The 22,991-nt window shown below is 39.0% G+C and overlaps 2 protein-coding genes across 2 annotated transcripts; one reads left to right on the forward strand and one right to left on the reverse strand.

The window, feature by feature from the left end:
- The first annotated feature begins 1,703 nt into the window (after nucleotides 1-1,703).
- LOC144663993 (uncharacterized) lies at nucleotides 1,704-10,431 on the forward strand. The gene is made up of 8 exons (XM_078525088.1): nucleotides 1,704-2,534; nucleotides 3,883-4,051; nucleotides 4,618-4,873; nucleotides 5,579-5,806; nucleotides 6,955-7,209; nucleotides 7,897-8,082; nucleotides 8,821-9,075; nucleotides 9,797-10,431. Exons 1-8 carry the CDS (start codon nucleotides 1,715-1,717, stop codon nucleotides 9,980-9,982), a joined length of 2,355 nt encoding a protein of 784 aa, XP_078381214.1. The 5' UTR covers nucleotides 1,704-1,714; the 3' UTR covers nucleotides 9,983-10,431.
- Nucleotides 10,432-11,129: 698 nt separating this feature from the next.
- LOC144663994 (uncharacterized) lies at nucleotides 11,130-21,904 on the reverse strand. The gene is made up of 8 exons (XM_078525089.1): nucleotides 20,607-21,904; nucleotides 17,598-17,766; nucleotides 16,444-16,699; nucleotides 15,739-15,966; nucleotides 14,765-15,019; nucleotides 13,703-13,888; nucleotides 12,983-13,237; nucleotides 11,130-12,237 (listed from the first exon to the last, which is right to left on the reverse strand). The coding sequence occupies exons 1-8, from the start codon at nucleotides 21,412-21,414 to the stop codon at nucleotides 12,049-12,051; spliced, it is 2,346 nt and encodes a 781-aa protein (XP_078381215.1). The 5' UTR covers nucleotides 21,415-21,904; the 3' UTR covers nucleotides 11,130-12,048.
- Nucleotides 21,905-22,991: the final 1,087 nt, after the last annotated feature.

Here is a 22,991-nt window from a genome sequence, read left to right on the forward strand (position 1 = left end):
TTTTTTACAGTGTAGTCAGCCTAGCGTTTTATCGTCGTTGATTATCAGTTTTTGCTGATTATATTATGTGCAGTGACAAGATCCCAGGGCTGCAAATATTTTTTTGTTGTTGTTTTAAAAGGTAATTTGTCCGACTAATCCAAACAAAACAAAAAAAAGTGGCCCGACACAAAGGCACATCCCAGCAAAGATTTAAGAATATATTAAAGGATCAAAGTTGTGACCTGTTCAATTTGCTCAAGGAAGGATTTAAATTCGTCTGCAAAATGATTGACATTGATGCAAAATGAAAAAATGGTAAAAATGACAACATGTCCGACCACGGTCGCGAATTTCGTCACACATTTAACAATTATTTTAGCCGAGTTGGCTAAAAATCAGACGATATTCGACAAGATTCCGCAGGTTAATTGTATTATTATGAAACAGATTGTCAACCAAACTCTTTAACTTCCAAAAATACTGTAGTTTTGTCAGTAAACGCCCCTCTGCAACAGATCCAGTGGAACCCGACCCAGTGGATTATTTTCCCCTACCCAGTGAAAATTTAGTCTCCCTGGTACCCAGCGAATATTTTGATTTTACCCGCCTATTTTTATGCTTCCCCATTGACTTTGCAGTGTGACTTTTGTCGAACAAACCTATTTAAGAAACGAGCCCAAATAAGCCGACCCAGCGGGAAATTGGCCAACCCAGTGACTTGTTCAGATTCCACTGGGTCTGTTACAGAGGGGTGTTCAGTAACGCTTTCCAAGACTTTGGACGAATCTCGGCAACCTGTGTATATCGCAGGATATGTTTGTATGTACGGATGACGGGCATCGTGGCAATTTAGTAAAAAATAGGGAAAATTATCTGTTATTTGCAGTCCTGAGAATGATTCTTCTATATTCTGCCACTAAACAAAACAAAAGCTTTGAAAAAATAAACCTTGAGTGGTCGATACTCCAGCTCCGGCCGTCGCTATAAAAACAAAAATTGGCAGTCAGTTATTTTTTTATACCCACTGGTCATCGCGTACATGCTTGTATCGAACTGGGTGGTTTTCAGAAGTTCTTGTACTTATAGCTCATGGTTAAAGGGGCTATGTCACGCAAATTTAGGCAATTTTGGCACTGACCAACTGGCCATAGTATTAACTGAAATATCACAATAACGGCTTAAAACTGTAGAAGAACTCAAAAGAAACACAGAGAGGCCAAAAAGCGGCATGGATTGGCAAAATTCGAGAAGATTAAAACGGATTGTGTTCGGGTAAAATTGAAAAACGTTGGCCCGTCTTTTTTCAAGTCTATCTCATAGGATTTCGATATATTAAATTTTTGGTGGGTTGTGAAAAAAAAATTAATTTTTTTTTTTTTTCCCCCCCCGAATTTGTATGAAAGTGTCATTACAGTGCTCAAAAATCATCCTTGTTTGTGATGTGGCGGTGATTTTGCCGATTTAAGACTGTTGCCCTGCCAATTTGAAGTTTAGAGCTCTTAATTATAAAAATAAATAGAATTACCTAAAGGATTTAATTAATGGGCCTTGTTATTCACTGGTCGCGTGATGTAGCCCAGGGCTCGATATTAGTGAAGGAGTTAATGACATGCGTTTCATTAAACAAAGAAAGTCATACCTGAGTTATGTCCCGTCGAGATTCATAATAATAAAGAAGTAATTTATTGATCTGTTTTAACATAATCTCTTTGCATAATCGCAGTGCTCAAAGATGGATCACACTGAATTTTTGCCAGCCAAAAGTCATCAAAAGTCATCAAGCAAAAGCAACAAGAAACGAACACGCTGTCTCATAGTTCTCTTCGTTTTGATCGGAATTGCGTGTTTGGCTTGCTTTTTCGCTGGAATCGCACTCATTGCTAAAGCTAACAGAATTCGAAGCCGCAAAGATTGCGAGCCGCCAGCAAAAAGCGACGGGTGCGAATATTCAGACGAGGCTAAGCGAGTTGGACTAGATGACTTCTTGCAAAAAGCTCAAGACAAGTATTACGAGTTGTATCCTAACAAGATTGGAGGCAAACCAGGTGTAACACCAGATGAAATCAGGAAGAAATTCCACTCTTATGATCCATCGCCTGGGCGCATTAAACTAGTCACTGATGAAGGGTCAAAAATCGCCGAGGAAATTGACGAAATGTCAATTGATATGGACAAGTTGACTCTAAGAGAAAAGCGCGGTGTAACTCAACTTGTGCACTGGGCAAAACATGGCTTTCCCTTCATGATGCCGTACGGATACGACTACTATGTCGGCGATTGGATGATGGGATCCGACATTTTCTGCTGGAGCCCAATTTGCCTTATTCCGTCTGAAGCAACGGCATTGTCGAAGCACTTCAAGCCGTCTACAGTCGGCGAAATGGAGACACTTAAGGCTAAATTCAAAGAACTTAACCACACATTTGCTCAGTTTGTGGAAAACATGAAGCTAGGCGTGGCTGCTGGGATGGTTCGCACGGTATATGAGTGTCAAGCTGGGCTGGACGGGTTGAAAAACGCCTACAAAGATGTCGCTGTTAACGGTCCAACGGGTAAGACATTTAACAAGGCATAAAACTTAATGACACCTAAAGCGTGGTTTTCAATAGCGACGCAAGCACAAGCGCAAGAATAACAGCTCTTATTTCACCGTGAAAACGGCTTCAAGCAAAAGCACTAGCGCATTGCAGTTTTATGCTTGTGCTTGCGGCAAGCACAAGAACAAGGATCAAAATTTGTCTTTTGGATTGCGTGATTGCGCTTGTGCTTGCGTCGCTAGTGAAAACCAGGCTTAAGTACTCTCAAGTGCTTACTATATCGTACATTCTATTAGTTAAACGTGTTTCTACTATTCGGTCAAGATAACTGCAAATGGTGCTACTAGAAGGTCTAGCTGTTGCAGTGAATCAACATGTTTTGTTTAACGTTCACCTTTGCTTGTATAAAATGTTGATGCAAATTACGATCGATGCTACAATTAACAATTTACGTTTCTGCACTCAACCAAAACAGCCTCTTAATGTTTTTTAAGTGTTCTCCAGCACCCAAACAAAGGAATCATAATAACACAAGTTCAATGCTGCAGTGAATTGAGTTATCGAAGTCCCTGTATTACCAAACGATCACCGCCAAAAAGTAACAGTAAAAGCTTATCATCGCGTGATGCCTAATCTGGGCTTGTTTTGAGTTTTGAATAAATTATTTTTGGTTCAATGAGTAGAGCATACCGCGCGGTTAGATCAATCGACTGTGACATAACACTCAACCGCAAGTATGCGCAGTTCAACGAATTTTCTTGGGTGGACAGATTAAGAAATTTTCAAATTGGTTTTCTTCATAAAGTTTGACCTAAAAATGTCGAATACTGAACTAAGCTGAACTTTATTTGTTTTTTATGAATAAGGTTATAAAATTGATAGCCCCTTTGTGATATCATGTCACGTGACCTTGGTGGTATGTGAAAGAACGCAATCCAGTTAGCAAGGTTGCCAGTTTTGAGACAACAGATGTTAAAGTATGAGGTATTTTGGCGCTTTAAAAGTTTAAACATTTGTATAAAGAAAAGACTGGCCAGTTGCGAGTTATTGTTTTAAAAAATTGATTCCATGGAGCTCTTTCTACGTCTGGAACCCATTTTGTACCACAAAGATTTCTGTGATTAGCAAGGACACGTGACAGAGTCTGCAAAAGGCCTATCGACTCAAGTGACCTGTCCACTTCTGACACCATTCTCAACCCTAAGTCACAGAAATGCATCAATATTCTAATAAAATTTATGCACTATTCCGTCTATTTCCTTTTCCAGAAATCGCCCTAACACGAACTCTTTCGGTGCGTTTTTACCGTTGTTGATGCTTATCGATGCTTACTTGTCTATAATCTTATAACAATTTTTTACAGGAATCTACAAAGTTCCGTTCATAAAGACGTTCCTTGACAAAGATTTTCTCTCTCAGATGAAAGATGATCAAAAAAGTGAATGGAGCGCAAAGTCTGGAAAATCAGCCAGCGACTCACTGCGAGAATTCGCACTTGAGTATGTTGGCAAACCAATTCATCATATGTTGAGGTATTGCTTCTTCGATACTGATATATCTAATATACTTTTGAATTATCCACAGACATACTGGACCGCTAAGCGACTCGGCGAAATAGAAACCTCAGTTCGGAAATGATGCAAAACGAAAATGGACTGCAGGTTCAGTAAAAGCAGCGTTGTCTTCTAAATAGAGCGTTGGAAAACAGAAGGGGGGCACGATTAATAAGAAATTTGATCCCAATGTATTGAATATTTTTGTGTGACGTACCGGTAAGTTTAAAAACGTAAAGTTTTACAAAAAATGCATCGCAATGAATGTACGCATAAGCGCTTTTGCCACCCCGCGGCAGCATTTTTGCACATTTTTAAAGCCAATATTTTCGTTCAATATTTCACGTAAAGAGCTAACAATTTTCCAATCACTTCAAACTTTTGGAGTCAATTCTTACAAAGCATACCGTAATGCCTTCTCTACGCAAAGTTGTATGCTAATGAGGCAAAATGTAAACACTGACGTCAGCAGGCCCACTTATAGATCGTTACAACAAAATGAACGAAACCTGATGTTTAATGCATTTACTTACATTCCGTTTTAGTTTCATAGAGAAAGAACACATGCCACACTGTGTGCCTGATAGCGTTTCTACAGGCCTTGGAAGCCTACCACTTCCTTATGTCTACGTCAACGGCTCTCAAACCAACAGAAGGACCACGCAAAAACTTCCCACAGGCGAGGAGCTGGATGGAGCAGACTCTTACCTCAAATTATTAGGTCATTTTACCACCACTACTCAGACACCAGATGAAATTTACAACCTTGGTAAAGACATGCGTGATAAACTCTATTCTGAGGTATAAAACATAGAATCTATCATCATCATGTGATGATATATATATATATACTTATTATTCAACAAATGCGGGCGCTGCACATATATGTTCAGAATGTTATTGTTATCTGTTATCCGCCATGACAACAGATATTCTGTGTAATTAATAAGTCTCCTGCAAAATCGCCGGCTGCATATCGCCGAGTTGGCTAAATATCAGGCGATAGTCCCCAAGTTTGAGCAGGATATTTTTTTTTTTTTTCAAAAAATCGCCAAAGAAAAACATTTTATATTTAAAAAAATTGTATTTTTGCAGCGCTTTATAAAATTTCGGCGAATTTTTCCCACCCTCCATATTTCCCGGGATTTTTTTTTTTAAATATAACAAAAAACTTTATTTTTTTTCCATTTTTTTCCCGCGGGCGCTTTTTTTAAATAAAAAATATATATAGGTCCCAAAATTACAAATTGTTCCTAGCTGGAAAATGTGTTTCGTTGACAAATTACCTTGTTGAATAATAAAACAGTTATCCTGCACAATCTTGCGGTATCAGGCGATATTCCGCGCGATTTCGCAGAATAATTCTTTGATATACTCTCGTTTGCTATGGGCGCGTCGTTGACTATTCCCTCATTGAAAACTCGGGATCCTAGTCTAATCCTTAAATTGTTGTTAATTTAATTGATAGCAGTTCATTAATTTGTTATTATTGACTCGGTTGATCAGGTGCTGGAATTAGCCAAGAAAATTACAAAAAAGAGTGATCCCGATGAAGCAAAGCTGCGATTCAAAGACCTAATCAACGGTTCCAGCATGTATTACAACGATGGTGATATCCCAGCAAATGAGTCTGATGCTAATGCACATAAACTATGCAGCTCCGTGAAGGACGCGGAAATCTACTGTCCTCACAGGACAGCTGCCTATAAGAACTGGTTTGCCCATACTAAGGAGGTATGTCACTGTAAATGGATTTATTATTTTCTAGCAGTCAAGCCTTTTATATACCTCTATGTGGTTTACGTATAACATGTATATAATTTATTATAGCAGTCCTTCGTCGCAGAAGATGGTAAAATTCGCTCAACAGGTGTGTAGCGCCGAGTGGCGAAAACAATCTCATATAACAGGGAGGGAAACTGTTTCAAGATCAAAACCCCTAAGCCTGGCAATATTTGACTTACGCTCGTTTCCGTTGCCGCGCTTTCGGCTACCATATTGTGGTGAATGGTATATGAGCTCATATACCATTGCCTGTTAACAGAAGTAAATTAACAGATTCCATGTTATTCTTCGAGTTGTGGTTGGTTCGCCGGGTTATTACACAACTGTGTTCGATATATTCCCCTGTGATTGTAGGAACTACCGGCACCTGACCGCTTTAGTACCGAAGCGGCAACTATTATTTTATAGTCCACAAAGCTCTCCATGGGGCAGCGCCTGAAAGTTTGTATTTTGAACTGAAATAATAGGCGAAATCTATTTGCATCTTATTGCGACCCCCAAAGCAAAATTAAAAACATATGTAGAGGATCTGTTTGGTAATACAGTGGAACACCAACCCACTTGAACTTAGAGTAAGGCCTCTATGAGTTTTTTCAGAGACATTTAAGTACCTTTTTAAACAGGCTTTTACATAATTAGTATTTAACATCAAATTTAGGCTATTTAGGTTCTTAATAGGTTCTTAATTTTCTGGGAAAAAATTTACATTGTTGCTTATAGATCTTTTAGTGATAGTCGGCCTGAGCATTGGTCGGCGCTATTATTTGTTTAAAATTTGCATACCACAGAAGTCAGTGTTTATGTAACAATGAAGCACTAATCATTGAGAACATGACATTGTATACATGAACAATAAAGCCTTGCCCAAACTTATTTTCTCAAAAGTAAACATTTTTAATCGATTTTAAAAAATAAGGAACCTGTTTCAAATTAAATTATAGGATGAATAGGTTCTTATAAAAATCGGGTCTAATTTGCAAATTTTAGCCTAACAGGTTCTTCAATGCTAGGTTCTTACTCGCGGGTTTTTACTGAGCGCATATACAGTTTTCTTTGTCTTTTTTTTTTTACTTATTTAATTACATTTTTTATCACAGATTCTAGCAACCCTTGACTATGAGCTGGCAGGACTGTTTCATTTTACAGGCGATTATCATTCTACTCCAAACTGCCCCATCAAACTCGAACTCGATTTCAATCCAGCAAGCGGTGTCCCATTCTACATGGAGGCTGATGCAAGTTGTTCAAAGGTCGCCAGTTTCAACATGCCATTCTTTCTCGAGAGACCTGGGCCCAGATATGAGTCGATCTCGTTAGCAGCGCATGAAGCGAGACCTGGGCACCACACTCAGGTGAGATCACACCTGTAAAACTAAAACAATAATGAACTTGACTTGCCACTTACGTTTAATTGCCGATTGACGAACAACAGTTTGTAGCAGCGAGTAAAATTAAGCTCCTTTTGCTTTTTTGACAAAAATGAGACTGTATTTGTATCGTAGGAAATCAAATAAATAGTCCATTTCCATTAACAATTACTATATTAGAGAAAATGAAAGGAACTGTTAACAACTGTCTTTGGCCATAGATGGCTCGGGTGGAAAGGGATTACAACTTGGAAAAGGGATGCTAAACTTTTTAATTGTTTTCGCACGTCTTAAAAAAAAACGAATATTTATCGCCATGGTTTGATTTCTCTCCGCAAGTTAAGGTTATCCTTCCTTTAGATGTTCAGAGATAATACAAATACAAATACAAATATGTATACAATAATGTTTTTATGTTTTTAATATGTTTTATCTAAGTTGCCTACCACTAATTTGAGAACAGTTAATAGACCAAAAGTCCGCAAAATTTCCATCACGTAGCTCCTTTAAGCAAGATGACAAAAATAAGACTATTTGCACAAGAAGGTTTTCTTCTTCTTTCTCGGTCAGAAAAGTGGAACCACCGAAGAATCTGGTTGCATTAATAGGGCTGATCGTGAGGCAAGTTTTTACCGCATTTCCTAACACAACAATGGTGTTCTGTATTTGCAGCTCCAAGGATACAAGGAACACTTTGAGGACCCTTGTAAAGGCCCCTTTGGCTGGATTGCAGCCAACACACTATACCTCGCATTTTCGGAGGGCTGGGGACTATACTCGGAGAATCCGCTGATCCCTGAGTACACCACGGCGTATGAAGTTGATCCAATCAGCAAGTATGGCATGTTGAAATGGCAGGTGAGATGGAAAACTTGCTGGATTTTGTAACGATTGAGTGAAAATAATAAAATACGGCGGATTGAAATGAAATGCAAGCACGTTGTAATTTTCGCTTGTGTAGAAGCTTGAAGACGAAGTTTCGCGGAAGTTAGTCACAACTTTTGACACTTTCTTTATATTTATCTTTTTTCACCTTATGATTTATATTATCTTTCACCACCTCAAACACCGCCCGGCAAGATATATTTATCTTTCAATTTACATCCATTTAGTTGTAAGTCTGTCAGAATTGAGAATCAGAATTCGAGAGCTTAACCTAGTCCATAGTTTTTTATGTTGGATTGCTGAAAACGAAGACGCCAGTTCTTGTTTTTTTTCTTTTTTTTTTTTTAGAGGACGCCACTCTCAGGGCATTCTCAAAATGGGCTCATATATTGTCGGGGCTAACTTGCAATAGCCAATTAACATCCCGGCATCCATTGGGAGTGACGATACTACTAGTCTCTTCACGCGACAGGAAAAAACACAACCGCAGACACTGAGAAGCCTCCTGTCTTGCCGATATCATTCCCAACCCACGATCCTGGTCTGACAGGGAGACCGCGGCCAGGAAGTCGGGACACGGACCGTCGCAAGGCGACAGAGAGGCGCGCCCAAAGACGGGGGGACCGGCGAGAAGAAGGACGGGACGGGGAGAGAAAATGTCTGGTGGATTGGAACATACATTGACTCGACATCCTCTTATATACATTATAGGTTTGGAGAGCTTTGCGTTTGATGATGGACACCGGACTTCACTACAAGGGAAAGACACGTGCTTGGGCATTGAAGTTGTTTGAGGACTACGCGTGGGACACGAGTGACGTAGCAGTGAAGGAAGTGACACGCTACCAAAGCATCCCGGGACAGGCTGTCACTTACATGATAGGACAACTTGTAATTATGAAATTAAAAGACGATGCCAATAGTACACTGACAGACAAATTCAACATCAAAGACTTCCATTACCAGGTGATATATTATTAAACCTTGTGTATTTAAAAACAGAATCACTAGCTGACCATCTATTTATCGTTCCAAATAACGACATCTTTGTTAACCTAGTTCAATATTTTCTAACTGTCCTTTAGTTAGCCTACATAGCTAGCAGTTCGTCTCCCCGATCATGGCTAAGAGATGCCTGCAAAACCTTGAAAACGAGAGCAAAGAAGAGAAAGAGACTGCTGGACCTCACCCGAGAAAAACCGCCAGTCTAGCAGGCTACTTCTCGGTATAAGTAACAACCCGGAACCTCGCCTAATACTTAATACGACTAGCTCACTTTAACCATTTTCTGCAGTCATTCTCTGCGAAAAGAGTTCACCTGTTCAAACGAGCTACATTAATTCTTCAGACCGTTAATACGTCCAGGTTTTCATGGGTTCCGAAGTAGTAAAACGTAACAGGATTAGCCCAAGCTGCAACACTTCGTCGTTATAATAAGCTATAATAACTCGTCCCAAAATACATGCCTAGTAGCCATACTATCCCTAGGTAAGTTTAGTTTCTATAAATAAACAGCCAGCTGTTTTGCTACTGTTCATGATAAGATTTCTTTGGTGCTTGTGTTGATGTGAAAACTTTCTATAAGTGCTAGTTTTATTATCTGATCGATTTGCCTGATTTCCATCAGCTAACCGATACAATCTTGCCAAAAAAATCATAAGTTGACTGAATCATACTTTATTTGTAGGTCCTGCGCCAAGGCCCTTCACCCCTCAGTTACCTTCAGGAGAGTATGAAGAAATACATCTCCTGTGTACAGGATAGGGGACAAAACGGCTGTGATGAAGTCATGGACCCACCAGCTCCTAAGTCCCACGCGTCTAAAAAAACATCAGTGCTTAGAGAAGTGGGAATGTCTCCTTGGGTTTTTTGACATTTATAGATTCATAAGTGTTGGTTTGCGTTAGTTAGGTTTTGCTTTATATACTTTTTTTATATACATGCACTGGGCACAAGGCTGTTCTACGCTGCCAGATTTCGAGGGAGATAAAGAACGAATAAACGGAGTTGGATTAAAAGAGGAAACAAGAAGTCCACTTGATAGACCATTTCCGAGTTACCCTTTGCCTCTGTTTCAAAACGAGTCTACGTGCGAAATCATTTATATGAAATGAGTTTCACATACACGTTCATTTTCATGCAAATCAAACTCATTTTTATTTGAATGGTTTCTCACGTAGATTTGTTTTGAAACAGAGGCAAAGGGTAACTCGGAATTGGCCTATTGGTGTTCCCACTTATCGTTCGTTCGCCGGTATTTTCGCTCGTTCGCCACAGTCCGGAAGCCTTGAGTAGTGGGACATTTGCACTGTCACGACTAAATGACTAAGTTAAATAAATATTAAATAAAAACTTAGGATGTCAGAATCTAAAAATATACATACGGAAAATGCGCTATATAAATGCATTATCATTATCATTAATCAAACGCAACAAAGTTCGATAAGTTAGTTAGTCTCATTCGCGAGAAGAGATTAAATATGTATATCCTCGCTGCCAATGATTAAACATTCGCTTTTTATCTGTCTGCATTATTTTCTGCGTCTGTTCAATTCCAGCCCCGGCGATTTTGATTCATCCAGTGTCTATCCTCTCTCCAGGCCCCCCTCCTTCATTACCTTCTATTCTTCGAGCGGAGAGCCTGATCACAAGCTATCTTGTCAAGATGGGGACCTGGGCCCGGTTCAGTACAACCACATGCCTGGACTGATTATTTCAAGGAAGTTCCACCGAGAAGTACTATCGACACTCAAGTGAAAACCCCTCTAAAATTATCCAAAGTTTCCAACAGTTTATGGTGTTAAGGTATCTAAAATGCATTTCAGTCTAAGAGCACCATTACGAGCGAGAAGAAACATTTTCATTCGGAAACTTCTTCTATCTTCTGTTATGCCGAAGGAAGCTAATTAAGGGACACATAAGGTTTGCACATAACATACTCAGGACATACGCCAGGTAATTTTAGCATTGCCATATGACTGTATTTATTTCCAGCATTCAAAAAAAGGCGGTCTGTAAGGAACATCAAAGAATCAGAAACGTTTAATAAAAGCCGTATCTTTTTACAGTTCATTACATTTGTTGTACGTTAGCATACTAATACGGATAGAACTATCTACTTAAAACTACATTTCAGAAATTGCATTATATTAATTATTATAGCTGCTAGTAGATGCCGCTTGCCATATGATCTCAGTAGAGATTGCTAGATTTTGTAAAGTAATTTACCGTGCGCGCTACATCTAGGTCTTTCTCAGAGACACGCCTCATTCTCTTAAAAGCAAGTTATATTATTTTCCTTGTGGTCGAGCAATCGCCAATGATTATATTGACTGGACACCAGTCTTGGGCTTAGATATAAAGTTTGAGGCATCAAAATGATGTTATAAAAGATTCCCCGGGTTGCCGAAGATAGCCGGAGGTTGCCAAGGGATAGTACGGTTCTCCTCATTACAAGCTGTGTCAAGTTACCTATGTGTCCCTGAGGATATATCATTCAGCCCGGCACTGAGGTGTTAACAGAGTATAAATATTTAGAAATTCGAAATGGAACATCTCGGATTTAGCTTTTCCTGAGGTATAAGTTTAAATCATAAACATCGAAACTCTAGTTTGCCTCGATTAAACGGAATTAGCTAAACGTAAATAGTTTTTCCTTGCAATATTTTAACATCGTCAGCAGCTCACACAGTTAACAAGAATAATAAAATGTCATCAAATACGATATAGACCAGGATATTAACATTCTTTGACCAAATTCTCACAACTTTCTTTAAAAAAAATGCATAGCAAAACAGTATTAAGGAGAAACGATGGTTTGATCTTAAGAATAAAAAGGTTAATTTTTAACACTTACCCAAGCTTTGCAAGTTGTAAATCCAATAAAAAATTATTATTTTTTTGAATTTAACTTCGCGTTTAAGTAAAAGGCAATTCAAATTAAAAAATTTTGAAGGAGTAATGGGCCATTTGTTGTGAATTTTGTTTAGTCATTATGTTCTCTGTATCTTTTGGAGCTCGTAGAAAATCTTCACAGTCGGGTTGACTATTGACATCTTTCGCGCATGCTATGTATTTGCGAATGCTCTCTTTGAGATAATTCAGCGGCGAAGGGCCACGCCTGAGAACCTACAAATATGAAGAAATAAAAATTATATTGAATAGTGGGAACAGACCAGTATTGAATTTGATTGTTGTAGAAATGTGTTGAAGAGCTTAGAAGACTGTAGCCTGCAAACCCAGACGCATTTCGGCTGTCGCTTGTCTACAAGCGACAGCGAAATGCGTCTGGGTTCGCAGGCTAAGAAGACTGAAGAAAATGCGAATTTAAGGAAACATTGTCGGAGGTTCTATGTGGCTGTTTATTTAAGTCTACAGTTCAACAAAGGAACATATTTAGAAAACGCCTCTTATGAGGCATGCGTGGCCGGGTGGTTTGGGGGGCGGGTGTTTTAATCCGGGGGCCCCCCATTAAAAACCCCCCCCTCCCCCTCGCGGTTTTTTTTCTCGGTTGTCCCGAGTTCAAATCCTCGACCACGCTTTGTATATAGCCAACTGGTCTGCCTCCTGCCAGTTGGGATTTTTAACCTTGTTTTTATTTTCATTTAAATATTTGTTTCCTCTGTTTCAGTGGCATGCCTGTAAACTAGCTATCTCGTAGAGATATAAAGAGATATAAAGCTAAGTGCATGACCACTATAAACACCATTTATTTTTATTTATTTATTTTTATGACTTTTCGAGTTATGCCATACACTCATAAGCGAAGTGATAATATGAGGCGTAAATTGCGAAGTAACATTAAATTGAGTTAATTGAATAAGTAGAAATAAGTAAGAATAAGTGAAATAGTTAATTTGAATATCAAAACTACCTGAAAATGAAAATCCTTCAAATTGAACTTTTCTCCCAAGACTTTTTCTGCTTCTTCTTTCAACTCCTTGATTGACAGCTGTCCGAGCATGTAAGTGACAGCCTGTCCCGGGATGCTTTGGTAGCGTGTCACCTCTTTGTCAACTTTGTCGCTGGTGTCCCATGCATAATCAGCAAAGAGTTTCAGTGCCCAGTCACGTGACTTGCCTTTGAAATGCAATCCCGTGTCTACAACCAACCTCAAGGCGCGCCAAATCTGAACAGAATGGAAGTTTAAATAAAAGGCGCACACCGCGACGACAAACTTGACAAAACAAACCCTGGCTTCAGAGGTTTTCTCTTTTCTATTTCTCAATCAAATTTGAGCTGGCTTTTTCGCTTCAGTAGAAGAAATAAGAAAGAAAACCCTCGGACCAGGGTAGACAAAACAACGCATGTGGTAAAAAAATTGGATTTTAAAATATTAACGTTTCGTGCGCTTTAACATACATCTTCAGAAGTGGCCGTTAGGCAAATTATAAATAAACCGAAATGTAAAGCGAAAGATTGGTATCTAATCAGAAACATTGGAACAAAGTATTGTTGAGATCTGCGAGTAAGTGTGCGTATAGTATATCTACTGCTCCTATGAAGCTGTAGTCAGTATGCTTCCATGTATGTAATAAGCCGAGCAAAGCTCAGTATAATGCATTCAACGAATGTTATTGGCTGCTTTATTTACCTGCCATTTGAGCATGCCGTACTTGGTCAGCGGATCATCTCTGTAAGTGTCAGTATATTTTGATATCAAGGGGTTCTCCGCGTAAAGGGCCCAGCCCTCGGAGAACTCTAAATAGAAGGTGTTCTGTTGAATCCATGAAATGGGGCCCCTACAGCTGTTCTGAAAGTGCTCCACATATCCTTGACTCTGAAATTAAATAAACTTTGCAGTTTTGGATCTGAGTCTCAACACAAGTTTTGCTGTATGGAAGAGAAAATTAGTGGAAAAAGTTGACATCGTGGACAGCGTTTCTCATTACGCCTTGAATGTGAGTACTGTCTAATTCTAGTCCCATTTTGTACCAATCAAGTCCTTATGTCTTTTTTTTTTTTCAATAAGAGCCCGCGAAAACCAATCCGTGTGTTATATCCCACATTATTATTCAACAAATTGTGGTGATACTCGCATATGGTCAGAAAGTCATTGTCATGCGTCATCTGTACATAACAGATATCCTGCGTTATTATTCAGCCAATGCGCGCGCTGCCCAAATATGATCAGAAAGTTATTTTTATACGTCATCTGTACATAACAGATATCCTGCGATATACGTAGGTTTGCCAAGATTCGCCCGATGCCTTGCAAAGCGCTGCATAATCACATTACTTTTTAGCTGTAAAACATTTTTCGTTCACAATTTGTTGAATAATAAAACAATTATCCTTCTCAATTTTGCAGAATATTGTCTAATTTTAGCCAATTCGGTCTACGGCCTCCTCAGCTCAGTATCAGGTGTTATTCCGCGCGATTTAGTCACAAAGGACACAAACAATCTAGTGAACCAATCAAAACTTGAAGTAAATACATGAAGCCGGCACGAAGCGCGGGAAAACGTGCGCGAGGGAGTCAAGATTGGTTTTGGTTTTACTTCTGATTGGCTAAGAAAGTGGCGCAAGAGTCTTTAACCAATCACTAAGCGTAGTAATCATGGTAATGCAAAACCAATGCAAACACGGATTACTTTCGACACTCAAGTGAAAACCGCTCTAATATTCAGCTCCTTTAGGATGACCATAAACCAACCTGTGTGTAGTGCCCAGGCGTAGCCTCGTGTGCGTTTATGGTCCATTCCTCATTCTTGGGCCCAAATCTTTGCAAAAAGAAAGGAATAGAGTAGACGGAAGGAAAAGAACACTTTGAATCGCTTTCTCGGAAGGTTGGAGCAGCAGAGGAAGGGTTGAAGTCTGGGAGCAGTTCAACAGGGCAGTTTGGGGTGGATTGGTAAGGACCGGTAAAATGAAATAAATCGATTGTCTTCGGATGAAGAGTGGCCATGATCTGAAATCAAGTCAAAAGAGATCCTGATTTATATCAAAACCTGATTAATATCAACATATTATTTATTTGTTTTTTGTGGGTGTTGGTGTGTGGTGTTTTTTCTTTTTTTTTTTTTTTTTTGGGGGGAAAGAGGGGGGAGAGGGGGGGGCAAAAGGAGGGGGGGGGGGGGGGGGAACCCCCCCCCCATAATTAATATTTACTTTAGTATCATTATTGTGGAGCAGGTGTGACGTAGTGGTGGCACACGGGTTCGATTCCCGGAGCCGGCGTCATATGTGGGTTGAGTTTGTTATTGGTTGTCGTTCTTGCTCCGAGGGTTTTCTCCGCGTTCCCCGGTTTTTCTCTCTATATAATTCCCGCATTTCTAAAGTCCAATTCGATCTGTAGACAGTGGATGAAGATCCGCCCTGTCGAAAGCCACAGCAAATGCTTGTCTTTTTTTAATTTTTTTTTTCGATCAAGCAAAGAGTGAGAGCAAGAAAAATTACTAGATTCTCGAAACTCGCGTTAATATATTTGTATGTTCGTGCGGCAGTAAATACAAAAACGTTCTTTTCTTAAAAAACTAAACTAGATCATAAGGGTGTGAACTCACTATACCAATATTGTGTAGTGTAAGTATATAAAGTGTTCCTAAAGCAGGTTTCAGTGTGTGAATTCAAAATAATTTTATTAAACAACGTGTGTATGTACGCATTGTGAACGTACTTTACACATACCTCTCGCGCATGTGCAAACCAGTTTTGCATGGCATTCCAGCGAACTGGACAATACTTCTTGGCGCCATCGATTGAGCTACACAGCTTGTGAGCGGTTGCATCAGATTCGTTCTTTGGAATGTCTTCCGTGTTGTAAAACATTTCCGATCTGTTTAATATTTTAATAAACTCGCCTTTTGCTTTCTGACTGTCATTCTCCTGAGTCACCCTTCGTGCCAAGTTTATCACCTCAAAGAAAATAAAAAATATTATAAATTTGTTAAAACCAAGCATGCGTAGCTGGCGGCTTTTTTGATTGATGGCAAAATTATGGCGGAGAAGCCCTTCGAGAGACTGGGGCTTCTCAATTTTGCCTCCGTTTTCGCAGCACATCCGCTCGTGCATTTTGGCATCGCGCGTAAATGAAATCGCCAGCTGCACTAATCTGTTCACAGCCGTTCTTATTTTTATTCTCTTTTTCTTTTTCTTTTTTTTTTTTTTTTTTTTTTTTTTCTTCTTCTTCTTCTTCTTCTTCTTTTTCTTGACAATAGAAAGCCTGTGAACAGTCTAGTTACACAGGCTGGTTGAAGCCGGCTAAATATTGTGACACTATTACTATGTAATATTAGCACTGACAAAGGGTTTTTTTTTTATTTTTGGGGGGGGTCTATGTCCAGCGCTGTTCTAAAAATTCCAAACCTCTTTCCGAACAAATTAATGCCTTACCTTTGGATAATTTCGATTTATAATAGACCAACCAAGTTTAAAGATTTCATCCGGGGTTTTCTCAGTAGTGGTGAAGTACTGCAGAAGCTTAAGATAGGTGGCCTTCCCATCAAGCCTTTCTCCTGTGGGGAGTGTCTTTGTTGTCGTTTTGTTGGTCTTCGTTCCATTTATGTAAACGTAATCGAGTGGTAAGCTTGCTAGACCGCTGGACAGGTTACTCGGGGTGCAATACTGTAAATGTTCCTTTTCGATATACCTAGAATGTCAGAGAAACTTAAATGTAACACATTTAAACGGAATTTTTTAATTTTTATTATTTGTGTTGTTTCATACTTGATTTAGTCTTCTTCTGGTCAATCGTTCAGGGGCACCCATCGAGATATAGTTCAAAACCACTTAAGATAGCCCGTTGTTTTTTTTTTAGGTGTTTTTTTTCCCTAAAATTTTTTTTTTTTTTTTTTTTTTCGTTGTTTTTAAATAAAAAAAATTGGAGGGGAGAAAAAAAAAATTTGTCCGACCGGATATGACGTGTCACAATTACAATCCGCCCCTTTGCACGACCCAGTCACGTGATACAAAATCAGCTATGCCGAGCAGCGAGTTACGCAGTGGGACAGCCAAACAAAGGGAAGCCAAGCTTGATTAGTGCAAGCTGCTTTTTTTGTCTAGTGAGCTGTTTTGGTTTTTGAATGTGCTAACAGGAGATTAATTTCTAATCCGCTGTAGCTCGTCCAGTGTGGTAGTCCGTGGGTTGAGGGGCTAAGTCCTGAAAAGAACTGCTGTTTTTGACTGTTAGTGAAAGTCATCAATGTGCCTCCCTATGGGTATTTCCAAAGAAATCGACATGAAGACAGGAAGATCACCGCGGAAAAGAAGACAGATGAAGCGAAGATCGAATGATCAATTTGCGTATAATCCCCAGAAACTGCGAGCTGAAAAACGTCAACCGAAAAGAAGAAAAATGGAAGAAAACGAAGACCGTGGGACCCATAGAGTGGACCTATCAGTTATCCTTCGGAGTCAAGGCAATCTAAATGGACATGTACTTTACCATCGAAAAGTTTCCTACTCTTAGAGCGTGCCCTTTCCCCACAGTGGATTACTCTCTACTCATACTCCTGGGTTCAAACCACTTATTCATTTCAGTGACTCACCTCAACGCACGCTGAATCGGCTCGCCGACATACTCAATAACAAACTGCCTCAGTGACTCGTTCACTGACTTCCCTTGCTTGATTCTCCAAAGATCCAACTCGCTTGTCTTCATCTTGGACAGAAATCCATCAACCAGAATTTTCTTCATGTACTTAGCATTGAGGATTCCTAACATTGCAAATTTAACAAATAATTGATGCAATATTTAAAGATGTATCTGTGTGTTGATTCAAGTGATAAAGTGGCACAGGACAGGCAACGCTGGGGGACTCTCGTTGATGGCCCATGCTCCAGGAGGGGCAAACGAACTAAGGATGCTGACTCGTTTATAAATTCCCAATAGCAACTTAAACCACGTTGTAATTTTCCTTTCAACTCATCAATAAAAATGGAAGGGTCGGTGATCTATTGGTTAGCGCACTGGACCCCTGATAGACCGACCCTAAGGGTTTGAGCCCTGGTCGGGGTCATTGCATTGTTTTCTTGAGCAATAATAACAATAAGACGCTACCAGAAGAACCTGTGATAGATTAGCATTCATCTTGGGAAAGTAGCATACTCTAGTGAAATGAAAAATTAATTTCTTATAAAAACCCTCATCTTATAAAAATATCATGAAGGAAGTAATTTCTTGTAAAATTCAAGGTGCCTTTTGCACTCAAAGTAACGTTAAGGGAGTTGCTTGCAACTCCAACAAAATGGGGATAGCGTTATATATTGCCCGGGGGCCCTGGCCGGGGAGGCCGCGGGGACCTGGGAAAAGGGTAGGGACGAGAGGGAAGGGATGGAATCCGTTTGGCAAAGGGCCTCAAAAAACGAACAGACGCATTTTGGCTATTTTTTTATAAGCGCTCAAAATGACAAGACGCCAAAGACACGCGTGAACTGGGGGGAGCCCCGAAAAACGAGTACCCCCCCCCGGGATTATTGCTGCAACAAAATCTTGCCTTGAAAATGGTCCAGTACGCTATTCGAAAGACGACTTTAAAATTTTTAAGTCATATCGTGTAACATCACTTGAAATTGAAACTTCATTTTTCTCCAAAACGATTAAATGAAATATTTACTCTTCCGATAAAGCAAGTCAAATGCATTGTTTCATGTAGAAAAACCGAAGGGTTAACAACGCTGTTTCGGGAATCGAGAAAATTTTGTCGGAAATTGGAAGACATGAAAAACTTAACAAAGAAATCGAAAACGTTGGGATAATAAGATATATGACCCTGACACTTAGTATTGCTCAAACAGCGTCAACTTTTAATATAAGAATTGTCCACCTGTTAAAATCAATCAAATGCATTTTCTTTTTCGTATAGCCAATCAAAAGAGAAACCCATTTTTCAAAACACAGTGAAATGCAAAATTAATTTCTAAATAAAATAATGAAATGCAAAGTTATTTTCCCGTAAAAGCATTCAAATTAATAAATCGTTTCTGGTTATTCTAGGCCAGTTTCTGTTAGCTACTGTTCTTTCTGTGTCTCAAGGCTTAGTCACGCTGTGAAAAGGCTTTAATCAATCGGAACTTTTAATGGAGTGGAACTAAAATTGAAAATTAAAACAGTTATGCCGCTACTGATCGAAAACATAAATAAAACTAAACTTTAGACGCGCAATATTTGAAACTTAATATTATTCGCCTGAAGTGTCAGAGGCAGCTTTTAATTTTGTACTAAAACACTCAGGCAGAGAAGAGCTTTTACTCTCTCCAAGGTCAAGCTACGTTTGTGATGTTAATTTCCTTTGGTATCAAGCACTGTCTCTGGGTTTTCCTGTTGTTTGTAGCCACACATTTAATAATCAGCGCTTGTTGAAATTAACTCTCATAGCACAAAGAAACCTTTTTACAAAAATAAAACAAATTTATGAAACGATCAATAGTTTTATTATTTTATATAAAGGTTGTTTGTCAAAAGAGTGAAAATCGGACTCTAAAGCCTGGCAGATGTTTAAAGCAAGGTTTTCAAGTTTTTCTTTCATATTGTGATATTTTATTATTTATTTCTATTGTTTTTCATTTTCTGTAGGGGGAAATCTCCCATTCATTTATCGAGCAAGATTGAATTTAATGTATTTTTTCTGTTTTCTAATAATCAATGTGCAAATGTGACACAGTGTGCTAATGAAATTTTTTCTCGTTTCCGTTGTGAAGAAGCTTTTATGAACAGTTCACTTGCCGGCTTCTTTTCACCAAAGAACGCAATAAAAGAAATGGAACTATTGTATTATGCCTGCGTAAACTTTGTTCGCAACGCCATACTACGAATTAACTCGTTAAATTGTTAAAAATGCAAAGAAAAAAGAAAACTGAGCCCTGAGAATATAACTGCATGAGATTTCATCCGCAACTGAAACACCTCTGACTAAAATTTTAAAAAAAATCAAGTTACTGATATTTTGAGTGTTAATTAGCCATTGCCTTAATCTTCTCGTCAATTTCACTACTCTGGAATTTCGTGAGGATAAGGCGCAATCTGTGGTATCATAAATATAAACTTAATTTGAAACAGTGAGACTTATCATTATTATTATAATACCGGCAACACTATTTTTTACGAAATCAGAACTTTAACTTTCTAAATTAAAGTAAAATGGGAGCCGTTGGGAAAGCCGTAGGAGAAGATTCTCCTAAGCCATCTGGAAAATTCAACAATGGTTATTTGAAGAGTCTGTTGTACAGAGATAAACCTCCGTCGGATCGTGTTTGAGCCTGACTGATAACGCTGCCCTGTTTCCGCTAAGTTTAAGGTTAATCTTGATGATTGCGTCATCTAGTGTGTGACAAGTCAAATATATTTACGTTTGATTCTGAGGATAACCGCTCTCTCTTTTTAAATTGTCCAAAACGTATTAATCGCTACAATTATCGTTTTGTAAATTCATATGATAATTCTGATTCTGATCGATAAACTTCGTAAAGGAATCCAATCTACCCAAGCAACTGTCGAGAACTGATTGTCACATAAGCTGAGATAACTAGCCGTGTAAGATATATATTTATTTCCTTACCTGCCGGTCCATTAACATCGACATCTCTGAAGGCTTTTCTCAACCCGTCCAGCCCAGCTTTACACTCTTCAACTGTACGAACCATCCCAGCTGCCACGCCTAGCTTCATGTTTTTCACAAACTGAGCAAATGTTTGGTTTATTTCCATCAGTTTATCCCTTAACGTCTCCATTTCACCAGCAGTTGACGGTTGGAAATGATACAACGCACTGTCAACATCCATCGGTAAGAAACAAATGGAAGACCAACAGAAAATGTTTGGTCCCATCAACCAGTCGCCTGAATAATAATCATAGGCAAAGGGAACACCAAATGGAAACATGTGTCTCATCCAGTGGGATAGCTGCGCTTTAGCTCGTTTTTCTCTTAATGCCAGTTTGTTTTCTGAGATGTTCATGTTTTCAAGTCTTTTTGTCAGCTTAGTGATCTCATCAGTGACGAATTTGATTTGCGTTGGTGTTGAATCGTAGCTTTTATAGCGCTGGCGGATTTCAGTTGACGTCACGCCCGGTTTAAAGGCGATTTTGTGTGGTAATAGCTCATAAAACCTCTCCTGGGCCTCGAACAAAAACCTCTCCAGCCCGGAACTCCTCGCTTCGTTTGAATATCCACAGCCACTTTTAATTGCTCGTGTAGCTTTCTGCGCCGGTTGACATTGCTCACTGGTTTTTATTGTATTTGCCTGAATCATCAGGACAATCCCAGCGACAAGGCAAGCTATTCCGCCCGCAATCAGCCCTCCAACAACAACGGACTCGCATCTGCTACGTCTTCTTGTTATGCCAACTTCTTTATACAACAGCGCCATCGCAGGCTGAAAAGAAAAAGAAAGGCTACAAGGCACAGTGCTGCATAACTTTTACACTGATGTAAATTTGTGGTGCCTTACGGAAATTACTCAAGAGCCTCAAAGAAACAATTCTTGGCAAAGTGCAATTAATGTTTTGTTATGAAGTTTAAAACCAATCATTTTGTCCAAATCGCGTCCGGCCTTTCATTTTTTGATTTTTCATTAACGAAGAACTTTCGGTGTCATTTGGAGTGATGTGATGATGTTGACTTTTTTATTTAACTGTTATGGAAATTTGTCGCTTCACAATGGTGCGCAGCGTAAGTAATCTAGAATTGTAAACACGGAAAGCAAATAGATTATTTCATATTGGTAAAATTTTAAGATAACCCAGACCAAGGCAACTAAAGCTATCAAATCCTAGACCCTTTGATAATTTCAGCAGATAGCAGATACAGTATTTATAACATCGGCAATTTTTGCTAACAGAAAAAGGCACGCGTCCCGGTATGATATAGGACATCAGTCACAAACATATGCTAAAAATAAAATATGAAGCAGAAATAGTTAAGTTGTGGAAAACAATTTTTTTACAAGGAAGGAAAAGAAATTAATCCGAGTAATTCGATTCGACCAACTGCTAACAATTATACAATATATATATTTTTTATTCTTTTATAAACCATCATTATTTTATAATTCGAATTCATATACGGTCAGGAATAAAAATTATGTTGGTATATCGCCGGGAGCTGGCGGAGCTTTGACAAGTTTGTCCGGATCTGAATTAAGTGTAATCACTTCCTTGAACGAATTGAAGTCCAACATATGAACAACTTGAGTGGCTCTTAAAGTAACATTTTTATTTGACTTTATGTTTGTTTATACGGACAGTACATATTGTTCACCAGACAGGTGACAAATAAGAATAACAAAAATTATCAACTGAGGAATATTGACTTGTTCTTAAATCAAATTCTCAAAACTTACCACCCACAGTCTAAGAACAAGCTTCGTTGTAGGGTATGCGTCGATTTTTATTTTCGCCCTGCTGTTACGGAAATATTACCTGACTTTTAATTGTAATCAAGATTTAGTAAAACTACGAGCTCGAGATTTTACTTTGAATGATGAAATCGCATAGTAAAAGCACTGACGTCAGTGATTATACTGTTATAGTGGTATGATATCTATACTAGCCATTGTCGTACAATCTTAAGTAACATTACTGTACTGTACTCCATTTTTTTCTAATTATAGCTTGCATAGGCCGCGAAGCAGGGGGGAAGGGGGGCTGTAAGCCCTCCCCCTCCCCCAAACGAAAATTTGGAGGGCAGCCCCCCCCCCCCACACACACACACACACACACACACGCTTTGGTGCCGAAAAAATCGTAAGCGCAGCGTAAAATTGGTTTGTTAACTGAGGTATTCCGTCTCATGATCTTTTCACGAATCGTTTCAGCGAAGTGTAGGACTTTCAACTGAACAAACCTCTTCTCTCCAGAACGCCACTAGGAGAGGTCCGCAAACTGTTCAGATTGTTTTTGACGTTATCTTTGAAGTCGCCAATGACTTCAATCAGAGCCTATACAA

The sequence above is a fragment of the Oculina patagonica genome, chromosome 8 (assembly GCF_052425735.1).
Source record: "Oculina patagonica isolate OP01 chromosome 8, crgOcupat, whole genome shotgun sequence".
NCBI classification, from domain to species: domain Eukaryota; kingdom Metazoa; phylum Cnidaria; class Anthozoa; order Scleractinia; family Oculinidae; genus Oculina; species Oculina patagonica.